The 12,895-nt window shown below is 37.2% G+C and overlaps 1 protein-coding gene across 4 annotated transcripts in view; it reads left to right on the top strand.

Annotated features, from left to right (window-relative positions):
- LOC115630798 (calcineurin-binding protein cabin-1-like) overlaps positions 1-12,895 on the top strand; it is a 285,450-nt gene that overhangs the window by 53,661 nt on the left and 218,894 nt on the right. For all 4 annotated transcript variants that reach the window (XM_030527455.1, XM_030527459.1, XM_030527457.1 and 1 more), the window contains exon 4: positions 10,841-11,697. In XM_030527455.1, coding sequence (XP_030383315.1) covers positions 10,841-11,697 — 857 coding nt within the window. The remainder of the gene's footprint in view (positions 1-10,840; positions 11,698-12,895) is intronic.

Consider the following 12,895-nt stretch of genomic DNA (forward strand, 5'->3'; position numbering starts at 1 on the left):
ATAGATAAATAGATAGATAAAAGCAATAATAATAAGCAAGAATAAGACACATATTATTCTGCTACCCCAGCATAAGACAGGTCAGGTAATACAGGTCATAATTCCGTGCACTGCACATATAAGTTTATGAGCCAAATTGAGCTGACACCAGCACGCTTTATTTTTTATTTTTATAATTCCTTTTTTGCTCCACTTTGGAGCTTAGGGCTTCTACAACCGCTTTTCCATCGAACTCTATTTGTGGCAGGGTTCGTAAAATGTGCTCGCAACCCGTTCAGGCCCGCGAGAAATTCTGCTGCGCGTTTTTTCTTTTAAAATATAAATAAATATTGCTCAACAAAAGTCTTAATAAATATTCGCTCAGTGGCGTAGAAAAAAAAAATTTCCACAAAAAAATATATGCTCAATAATAAAACAAGTAAAAAAGCTAAAGTCGGGTGTCCCGACTTTGAAATACTCTGTACATATGTTTACAATAATTATAGAAAATAAAAAAATTAAGAAAATAAAAAAAAGAAATTTGATCGATTTTACCTCTCTCGGTATTCGAACTCACGTAAAGGGTGTATAATTGCACATTTACATAGCAATTGCGTCTGTGTGAGTGTATGTATGCCTATGCGCATCTATTCGTGTCTGTGTAAGCATTTTCGCAGTCAACCAAACAGCAACATCAACAACAGCCGCGGGAAGCGCTTGAGCAGCGCTGCAGCAGCGCTGCATCAGCAAATATATTTATGGCTATAACTTCTTGTTAAATCGGTCTATCATAATGAAATTTGGCATACGGACACATAATAACCAACTGGGGGTATTTCCAAAATTTTAGTTCGAAATTCCAAGAATTACGGGAGTTACGATTTGCGGGGTAGAGGGGGGAGGGAGGGGAATTCCAAAATATACATTTTCTGCGTATTCACATAAGGCATTTGGTGTTCCTAGGTCTTATAGTCTCCGAGATATAGGCGATTATACGAATGGAAAATCGGGAAAACCCCCATAGGGGGGAAGTGGGGGGGGGGGGGGGGGGGGAATCAAAAAAATAAAACAAACTCGTATAGAATACACACATAACGCATCTTTGTGCAAAATTTGGTGTCTCTATCTCTTATAGTCTCTGAGATCCAGGTGTTCATACGGACGGACAGACGGACAGACAGGGCTAGATCGACTCGTCTCGTCATGCTGATCAAGAATATATATACTTTGTGGGGTCTGCCACGCCTCCTTCTGCCTGTTACATTTTTCAGCTCCCGCAAACCTAATATACTCTTGTACATTTCATGTACAGAGTATAATAATAAAATAGGTAAGGAGAGGTTTTACTTACTGTATTACAGGTGATCCCACGCAGAAAGCGACGAACGTTTGCTGTAAGTTAAGCGCTCTGAAAAAAAAGAGCGGGCAAACGCGAGAGAATACAGTTTTCGCTCTCGCGCTCTTACCGAAAAAAATATGGAGACTTACAAATTACAGAATGATAAAAAATATATATATATAAATGCAAAAAAAAGAACAAGTGGCTTGAAACTTTTGGCAATTCAAAATACTTTAAATTACACATTTAATAAAATTTGCCACCAACTCGATTAAAATAACATATAAAAAACTAGCCTAACCTTACCTAACTTAACCTTGCCTGGAAGTAGGTCGATCTCTTCTCTTGTCTGCCTATTCCTCCTTCTGGGCCCTGCGGCCGATCGAATGGATGTGCAAGGCAAAGTTTGTTGCGTTACACAGCTGATGCAGGCCCCTGGCCTGATTTCACTTTTTTCTGCCACAAATAATTTAATGATTTTAATCCTTAAAATGTTTGAACTGATCAATTAAACGATCTATTGTATGAACTTTCACTTGGATTTTTTTTTTTTTTTTTTTTTTTGTTGTTTAAATAACAGCACAAGGAAACTTTTTATATAACTCGTAGGCTTGCTTAATGCTTGCCACTTCTGGTTTGGATGACGTACAAAATAAGAAGACCGAGTCTATTGTCGTTGCCGCCAAAGAAAACTTTTAACAGAGCGTCAGTGAAAGGCGCCAATTTCTTCTTTCTTGACACTTGCTGCTGTTAATTTACTTTCCATTTTGGACCTTGAAGGGCTATTGTTTTTCAAATGACCAATAGATGGCGAGTCGTTATTTTAGAACAAAATAAAACTAAATGTAACAACTGGCTACAAGCGACGCTACATAAGCTAGTTTTAAGCATGGCTATATAAGCCATGATTTGTTTGAATAAAATCTGATCTATTATCACGCCAACTCCCACGGTGAATTACATGCTCCCAAGCCGGTAGCCTTGGTAACTGCAAGCACCCACCATCCTGTTCAGGATTCTGGTGCAGCTCGCTATAAGGCCACAAGTGCCTTTAATTAAATGAACCACAAGTTCACACCCAAATATCAAACCGGACCATTGAAATCCCGCCTTGATCAACAGAAGAACAACAAGCGTCCTTTAGCTTAACTCGTCAGGACCAGGATCGTCCTTCCGATTCGCACTACTGCACGTGTGCGAATAAACAGTTTGTTTGTTAATGCTCTTAATTTTTATAGCCTAAAAGGCTATACTAGTTTTGTGCAGGAGGCAGACCCCACAAAATATATATATTTTTGATCAGACTGACAAGATGAGTCGATGTAGCCACGTCCGTCGGTCCGGCCATATGTCTGTATGAACGCAAGAATTTTAGAAAGTATAAGGGCTAGAATAACAAAACTTGGTATCTAGATTCTAATAAGTCCAAGAATGTACGAGTTTGAGTTTCTTTTTCGATGTCTCCTGATACCAGACAATGTGTATTTTGGAATTACCCCTCTGACACGCATTTAGTGATTTTCTATAATTCTTGGAATTTTTGCCTCAAATTTGGCAAATTCATCCAGTTACTGATTATTCTTATACCAATTATGCATATTAAATTATTTAATTATTAAACTGGAAAATTCGACTTTATTTCCGATATTTAAGAACTTTTTAGTGCGAACTTTTAGTTTCGTGCGAATGTATGTAACAGGCAGAAGGAGGCGTGTCAGACCCGACAAAGTATGAGCGCAAGGATCTCAGAAGGTACAAGAGCTAGAATTACCAAACTTGGTATCCAGATTCTCCTAAGCAGGCAGGTCAAATTTTGTTTTTTTCTGATACATCCCCCTAATACACCCCTCTCCCCCGCAATTCGTGCTTTTTTCCATAACTCCCGTAATTTTTGGAATTTTGAACTCAAATGTGTCATATACCAGTTTGTGGTTATATTTCCGTATGCCAAGTTTAGTCATGATAGGTCAATTCTGCAGAAAGTTATAGCCATAAATAAAATCGCTGCCCATGCTCTGTCTGCAGCGCTGCCCGCAGCTGCTGTTGTTGCTGCTTTGGTTCAACTTTGTGCTGCACGATTCTGATGTGAATGTATGATGTTGAACATGAACATGAACAAGTCTCAACTTTTGTATACATGAATTGAATAATTTGTATTTAATTGAATTAAATAATTTAATTAATAAAATTTTTTTAAATTACTTAAAAAATTTTTTTTTTTTATTTTTTCAGCTCGCTCTACTTTAGCATTCCTTCCTTCCTTGCTTAAATTAAGTTCCAGAGCGCCTCTTTTTGCATGAGCTTGTGTCTCCTTCTTTTACAATCAATCTCTTAATTTGTATCGACTAATTCTATGTCTTATATCGACTGGTCCTTTTTTCTACAAGTATAACTTACATTACATTACATTAGATCGACCTCGATCTATTTGAATTTATGTTTCAACGGTTTCTTTTCCATTTATGAGCTTCCAAGGCTTAAGTCGTGCTGGTTCAAGAATGCCTCTGTATGGTAGCTGGGTCAGTTGGCAGTTGTCCACTTCATATCTGTCATTTGGAAGGAAGCGACTCACTTTCTAAGGTCCACGATATTTGGGTGAAAATTTCTTATTTTACTCCGGTGTGGCTTCTATGTTACGACTAGCAACCAAGTCGCCTTCAAAATACTGTGCCGGTGGCCTATGATTTGGTGCATAACTAGCCTCATTCCTTTGTTGCGACCGTGTTATTTGACAACTAGCCTCCTGCCTGATCTCTGGAAGACTTGGGGGATTTTTTGATTGGAATTTGGCATTAAGAAATTCAGCTAGTTCGTCCACAATTGGACCCCTTTGGTCACATCAAAACAGCAGTGTACTAATAGTTTTACCAGTTCTTGAGTGGACGGAATTGTTAAGGGTGTATTCAACACGATAAAGAATCAGACTGATTTATGGGCTCAGGCAGTTTCCCAAGCATAAGGGCCAATACGCGGTTGACACACCCAATCTCCCCATTCGCCTTAGGGGCTCCAGTGGCTAGCTTAATATGCTGAATACTTCGCTTCTTCAGAAACTCTTCACTCTTACACCTTTGCCTTCATCGACGGGAACCAATATTTGGCTTTTAAATCCTCAATACATTTTCCTGACGCTAAGTGACCAACCCAAACGAATTATTTATTCTTGCATAAAATTTGGTACATCCCACGACAATATATTTGTGTACACAATGCGTATACAATGGAATAATTGTATCCTTCCAGTTCCAAGGACCAGCGGGCTACTCTAGGATTAACAACTTTCTTGCTGAACGTTTGGACTAAAGAGTTACAGTCTGTCCCTATTCTCCAAATATATCCTAAACCGTCGAAGGGCATATATTATTGGAAGTGTCGCGAGCTCTACAGAAGAACAGCTCTATACCCATGCGAGTCCATATGCAGCTCCGTTTCGCGCTTCGCACTATACACAGAGACAACTGGGGGTGCGGAAAGACTTTGCTTAAGTGTATAAAAAGCTGACAGGGGAAATGGTCCTTTCCTTTTAAGGGCATCTGTAAGAGTTGTATGACTGTTGTTTGGTGTTATTCCCTTAGCACTGATATTATATCCTAAATAATTTATACTTCTTTTTAAGATTTTGCTCTTTTTTATTTTCATTTCCAAGCCATACTCAGTTAGTTTGTCAAATAGTTTCTGCAGTACAACCATATGATCCTCAACAGTACGTGTCGCCACAATAATGTCATCCATATAAACTACAAGATCTTGAGATTTCGCCAAGAGCATTTGATATAAACCGCTGAAATACAGCGGGCCCATTTTTTAGCCTAAACGGCATTCTTAGGTATTCATATTGCCCGTCGGTGGTCACAAATGCGGTATATTTAATGTATTCATTCTCCATACCTATTTGGTGGAATCCGCATTTCAGATCAATTATTGAAAACACTGACTTTCCTCCTCCTCAATAAGTGGCACAGGAAAATTGTCACGAATTGTCAATTTGTAAGGCCTCTGTAGTCAATGCACATCCTAATACCTCCCGATGTCTTTTTCATCAAAACAATTTTGTGAAGCGTATGGCGAATTTCTTTCTCTTATTATATTATTTGTCAACAAATCCTCGACTTGGTTCTGACTGTATCCATTTCGTAGTTTTCGGGGGCTACTATGAAAGGGTGTATTATCATTAAACTTGATTTGCATAGTGCAATTCGATGAACAAGGAATAACAATAATTAAATCCTGACATTTGTCAGGAATACCTAGTCCGAATTCCAAGCCAACATTTAGGCTTTCATCGACAAGGCTAATATTCTATAATAGTTAAAATTCACCTAACCGTTCACCATACAATAGCTCAGCTTCTGCAGCCTTGGATGCATTACAATTGTTACTAACTTCCAAAAAGCCACTAATTTCATTCCGTTCCTTAAGGCTACTGTAGTCGTCTGTATTACAATTAAATAACTTTGATTTGTGGAGTACGGATGCACAGAAAGATAAGCAAAACCAACTATTTTATCAGTATTCTAATGTTGGCAGTTACATTTATGTGTTGGGATGGACTGATAGCCAAAACCAAGGTTTAACTATTTGATAATTCGCCTTTTAAAATTCTTAGCGGCACAAATGATCTTGCTAAAAAGCTTATTGGGCTTTCGGAATTTAGCAATGAAAAAATATTTTTTACTTCTCTGCACCCCTTATTTTCGTATATTTTTAAACTTGCTAGTTTTACTATATGTAAGACTGGTCTTCTTGCGACGATAAGTTGTTCTGCGTAGCGACGCCTACGATCTTCTTAGGGCATTGTGTAGCTGCGTGGCCAACCTCAGAACAGTTAAAGCAAGCATTTGGTGGCCTCTTCGGTTGCTGACAACCATTGCTTATATGGCCAGCTTGATTACAGTTGTAACATTGTTTTTATATTCAATACATGAAATGACAGGAGTATATTAGGTTTGCGGGAGCTGAAAAATGTAACAGGCAGAAGGAGGCGTGACAGACCCCACAAAGTATATATATTCTTGATCAGCATGACGAGACAAGTCGATCTAGCCCTGTCTGTCTGTCCGTATGCCAAATTTCACTATGATAGACCGATTTAACAAGAAGTTGTAGCCATAAATATATTTGCTGCTGAGGCGCTGCTCAAGCGCTGCCCGCGGCTGTTGTTGATGCTGCTGCTTTGGTTGACTGCACACATGTTTACACCGACACGAATAGGTGCGCATAGGCATAAATACACTCACACAGACGCAATTGCTATGTAAATAGAGACACCAAATTTTGCACTTATGTGTAAATTCGAACTCCAAAGGGGGGAAAACAATTTTTCAATCGATCGACTTCAAACTTAGTTTGTATGCTCTCAGAGAAATTCTAAGAAAAACTGCATACTTGGTTTTTTGGAAATTTTACTTGGGGCCTGAAATATGGGTCTTTTCGAGATTTCGGGATTTTTGAAAATTCGAGCTCAAAGGGGGGAAAACAAGCTACAAAGTTTGTTTGAAAGACCCACATTTTTCAACCGATCAACTAAAAACTTGGTTTCTAAAATCAATTAACAAATACAAATGAAAGTGCTTACTCGGTTTTTTGAAATTTGTTTTGGAGCTTGAATTATTGGGGTTTTAATATTTCTTCACTTTTTTTCAAATGAAAAGTTGGTGTTATAAATGTTGTCCGATAGATTTAAAATTTGGGGCTCGTAATCTACATAACTACATCTACAAATTGGCATTCAACGATTATAGAAACATTCAACAAAATATAGAAATATGTTTTTTTCTTGCCATCATTTGGAGCAACAACAAATAACAAAGTACGCAAATATCAAATACAATAGTTGGGGACATCACATACACACACTCACACACACAACAAGCAACAGTTCGTGTATATGTATGCGGTTCTCTACATAATTGATTGTAATAAATAATGTTCTATGGTTTTATATCAAAGTTTTTAAACTAAAAACAACAACAAATTCAAGTTATTGGATTCTTTCGTTTTGATAATTTACGCCTTTTTATTGCAGATGCAAAATGCCAAAAGTTTACAGTTACCGTCGCTAGGCAACGTCTGGGTAAGCGATAGTAAAGCAGAAGCCGAAAACGGACCTACATACGCATATTTTGCTTCGCATTGCGGGCAGATGTATGGCTCGCTCTTATTTTTCGCTGAAAGTTTACAGTTAGCCTTGGTCGCTTGCCGCTTACTTTGTTTTTTGTCGCAATAGTTCTCGCTACCTGCTGTTAGGTATGGATATAAATTTGTATGTACCATATATATTTGTAAATATATGCATATAAGCATATATAAACAAACACATATGGCATCAAAAATAAAATGGCGACATTTCTAGCATACACATGTACTATGTGTGTTTGTACAAACATATTTAATAATGAAACGGATTCATACATACATATGTATGCATACATATGCACATACATAAACTCATACATATGTATAGTAGAAAAATAATTTAACTACTATAAACTATGAGAGAGGCAGAGAAATTATGCAATTCATGTACATATGTATGTGTATGTATACATATACATACACACATACTTACATATGTGATAAAACTAGCAAAGTAGTCAACCGCCGACTATCGATTGTCTGTAGAAAAAAATCGATGTTTTTTTGATGCGATTTGATGCATCACCATATTTCGTCGATGTATTGCGATATATCAATGAAAAATATCGATGTTTTCGATAAATCGCATTTAATTTTAATATATATAATCAGAACAGAAAAGCGTACGTTAGTATTTAATTAAATAAAGCTTTATTGTTATGTCTCATTGGTTTTGAGGAAAATTTTTCAAAAACAATATTTTATTTATTTCATTTTTGATATTCAAATTTAAATTAATTTACCTGGACTTTAAAATTTAAATGAAATTTGCACTTAGCAGATTTATAGCTAACATTATCGTAATAATTCTATACGACACCTTTTTTGTTTGGTGCCATGATAATTGATTTCTGTATACAAAATAACATAATTAATTAAATCAAGAATGGCTAAAAGTAAAAGCAATCTTAACAAAAACAATTTGTACGGCTCAGCACATTCAAAGAAGAAAATGCAAACGTATGTGTTACACGTGTACATACGGCGTGCAACAGACATGATCCACTTTGCTTTGGCGCTGTTTGCACGATTGTGCAATTGTGCAGCTTTACACATACTATTTAATCTTTCAAGTACATTTAATACATGCATTTAAAAAAAATTACGTCTCTTTGTCTATTTAGACTGAAATATATTTATGTTTTATAAAAGGCGTGCGCCCAAAGTCAGAAATCAAACTCGATTTTCGATGCATCAATTTATGTCTGATATTGATAACAAGCTCGATATTTCGAAAGCAAATATCGATGTTTTATTGCACATCGGTGTATATTGCGCATCCCTACCGACGGCAGAACGATACGGCTCGAACGTTGAAGCAAAATAAATATTTTCGAATTACGGATTCCGTACCTTCCTGAAAATTATTTATTGTTTGTAGTGAATTTATGCCATGCGTTAGTGTCATTTATTGTGATTAGCTAATTTTTCAAGTGAAACTGTGGTAGCAAGTCGCAAACAAGTGCACATATTATAAAATCTAAGATACTTTTATTGAAATCTTCTGTTAATTGCATTCAAACTTCTATGGAACTATCGATAGTAGCGGTAGATTCAACTATCGAAAGTCTGGCAAATTGAGATGGGCAGTTTTAGTGCTTTTTGAAAAGACACAAATGTGAATTTAAAATTAGGATATACTCTTATAATTATTCCCCTTTTTGGCACATAGTCTATTTTAAAACGTTGCGTTATCTCTATATATATCAAACAGTTTGTCCTGACTGACTGACTGATTGCTGGTCAACGCACAGCCCAAACGGTAGCGCTGAAATTTGGACTCAAGTATCCTTTTATAACGTAGGTGCCCACTAAAAAAAGATGAAGAACACAAATAAAACTGCATACTCGGTTTTTGAAATTTGTTTTGGAAACTAATTAGTTAAGGCTTTCATGGGGCACAAAAGAAAATCGAAAATTTTCATTTAAATACCTTGGACTGGTCTAATAAGGTGAAAACATATGCACATACAAAATAAATATAATTTGAAACATTATATTGAGACGGGTTAAGACGGGCAATACCTGCTAGTCTCTTCTATAAAAATTCGGCAAGCTTTGGGGGGTTTCCAACATGGCCTCGGAATCATACATATGTGTTTGTCTGCAGTTCTGCTAAGCGTTTCCGGGTAATATACACGTCACACATTCTTTGCAGAATGTTCCGAGATGTTGGTTCTTGCCCGTGTTCGCAGCAACATTCTGTCACCGACGCCATTTTTGTGCATGCGGACTAGAGCCAGTTTCCATTTCTTGTGAAATACATTCTTGTGAAATTACTTCAGAGAACTTGCATATCCATCCAGTGCTATTTTATGCTGAGCTTGTTCAGATATACATATATTAATGTAGATTGGCGAAGAAGTGGAAGGGCTCACCCCACATCTGAAGTGTAAAATGTAAAGACTTTATTTTCGATATTTAGCAACTTTTTATACTCTGTACATGAAATGTACAAGAGTATATTAGGTTTGCGCGAGCTGAAAAATGTAACAGGCCGAAGGAGGCGTGGCAGACCCCACAAAGTATATATATTCTTGATCAGCATGACAAGACGAGTCGGTTTAGCCCTGTCTGTCTGTCTGACCGTCTGTCCGTCCGTATGAACACCTAGATCTCAGAGACTATAAGAGATAGAGACACCAAAGATTGCACAAAGATGCCTTATGTGTGTATTCTATACGAGTTTGTTTTATTTTTTTGATTCCCCCCCCACTTCCCCCCTATGGGGGTTTTTCCGTAATGCCGTTCGTATAATCGCCTATATCTCGAAGACTATAAGACCTAGGAACACTAAATTCTAGTCCAAGGTGCCTTGTGTGAATACGCAGAAAATGTATATTTTGGAATTTCCCTCCCTCCCCCCTCTCCACCGCAAATGCGATTTTCTCTAACTCCCGTAATTCTTGGAATTTCGAACTAAAATTTTGGAAATACTCCCAGTTTGTAATTATGTGTCCGTATGCCAAGTTTCACTATGATAAACCGATTTAACAAGGAGTTATAGCCATAAATATATTTGCTGCTGCAGCGCTGCTCAAACGCTGCCCGCGGCTGTTGTTGATGTTGCTGTTTGGTTGACTGCGAAAATGCTTACACAGACACGAATATATGCGCATAGGCATACATACACTCACACAGATGCAATTGCTATGTAAATGTGCAATTATACACCCTTTACGTGAGTTCGAATACCGAGAAAGGTAAAATCGATCATTGAATTTTTTTTTATTTTCTTAATTTTTTTTATTTTCTATAATTATTGTAAACATATATACAGAGTATTTCAAAGTCTGGACACCCGACTTTAGCTTTTTTACTTGTTTTTTAAATTAATTTAAGCAAACGACCTAACACAAATTATTTACTTCTATTTCATTTCAATAGGCTATTAATATGGACAACACCGATATCAACACTTTATTCCGAATGGGTCAGTTATCATACAAATTAAGTCGTTATGAATTAGCTGAATATGCTTTTGTATCATGCCTACAACAAAATACAAAACACTTTGCTGCTGCACATGGCTTATTGATACTTTATTTAAATCAAAACAATTTAATAGCTGCGTATGGAATAGCATCAAAATTATTTAAAAATAATCAATGTTCCAAGCTGCTTGATGGTACCGTTTATGACATCTTCCATAGATTTTCAAGTTTCATTCCGTATTGCGATAAGTTGTTTGGAAGGATTCCAAATGAAGCAATTGAATCTCTCGATCGACCCATTTTTAATACACTTCATGAAGCTGAACCCACGATTAAGCCGTTAGAATATGAAACAACTGTAACAAATGAACAACCAGAATTTTTGAATTTGTATTCTATTGGAGAATTTATTTTATTGAAGCTGAACTACTTAAAAGAAAATCATTTGGATCTGCCTCTTGCATTCAGTCTTAAGCCCGTAAACATTGTTGAGAAGAAAAATAGTGTGCAACAGATCTCTGAAGTAGAAGATACCCAAAGATACGTATATACTGAAATCAGTGATCCGAGCTTTGATAATGTCGGGACTGATATTTTTGAGGCCGACATGGAAGGAAATGATTTAAGATCCGACGAAGATATTGAAAAACCGAAACCTCGAAGAAGATGTAGCGACCTACGACTTCTTGAACAGTGGGGGTGGCATAAAAACCGGAAATCATCCTCACGTAGGAAAACCCAATCGGAACGCACAGAAATAGATATCTCACTAGCCGGGTTCCTCCGGAAAACTTTCACACCATTCTTAAGGTGAGTAAGCAGTTACTTAATCATTTTGATAAACAAGTTTGTTTCGCCTTTTCAACGTCGCAAGTTAGTACACCATGTGTTACAGTGTGATGGAAGTAAAGAAAAATTGTTGAACATATAATCAAAAAAAAAAAAACGTTCTTTGTGACGTTGCAAAGTGGATATTCAGTTGGTCTAATGTTTGTTACGCCGTAAAGAGGCGTATTAGACCTATAATTATACATAAGTATTTAAATCTTGACCGCGATTTATATTTGTGCTCCGCCATAATTTTGAAGTAAAACTTCTTATGTGAGGGGTTTGTCAGCTGGATCAGCAACTGACAAATGGCATCCTCCCAGATCTTTCGGCACTAGCAAAAAGAAAGCTAATAGACATTTCTAAATTCATCTGGGCGTCCGGATGGATGTAACAAATGCGCAAAAATGCAGCCAACCACGGGAATATAGAAAGCGGATTTGTCCCCGCGGTACCACAACGGTGCCAAATAATCATGGCCAAAGTGAGTCAGGGTTTTATAAACTTTGGTTGCCGCACCTACCTAACATTGTCATTTTTATACTCTGTACATGAAATGTACAGAAGTATATTAGGTTCGCGGGAGCTTAAAAATGTAACAGGCAGAAGGAGGCGTGGCAGACCCCACAAAGTATATATATTCTTGATCAGCATGACGAGACGAGTCGATCTAGCCCTGTCTCTCTGTCTGTCCGTCCGTATGAACACCTGGATCTCAGAGACTATAAGAGATAGAGACACCACATTTTGCACAAAGATGCCTTATGTGTGTATTCTATACGAGATTGTTTTATTTTTTTGATTTTCCCACCCACTTCCCCCTATGGGGGTTTTCCCGATTTTCCATTCGTATAATCGCATATATCTCGGAGACTATAAGACCTAGGAACACCAAATTTTAGTCCCAGATGCCTTATGTGAATACGCAGAAAATGTTTATTTTGGAATTACCCTCCCTCGCCCCTCTCCACCGCAAAACGCGATTTTCTCTAACTCCCGTAATTCTTAGAATTTCGAACTAAAATTACCAAATACCCCCAGTTAGTAATTATGTATGTTTCATCATGATAGACCGATTTAACAAGAGTTATAGCCATAAATATATTTGCTGCTGCAGTTCTGCTCAAGCGTTGCCCGCGGCTGTTGTTGATGCTGGTGCTTTGCTTGACTGCGAACATGC

The sequence above is a fragment of the Scaptodrosophila lebanonensis genome, unplaced genomic scaffold, assembly GCF_003285725.1.
Source record: "Scaptodrosophila lebanonensis strain 11010-0011.00,11010-0021.00 unplaced genomic scaffold, SlebRS2 tig00001410-arrow-pilon, whole genome shotgun sequence".
Classification (NCBI taxonomy): domain Eukaryota; kingdom Metazoa; phylum Arthropoda; class Insecta; order Diptera; family Drosophilidae; genus Scaptodrosophila; species Scaptodrosophila lebanonensis.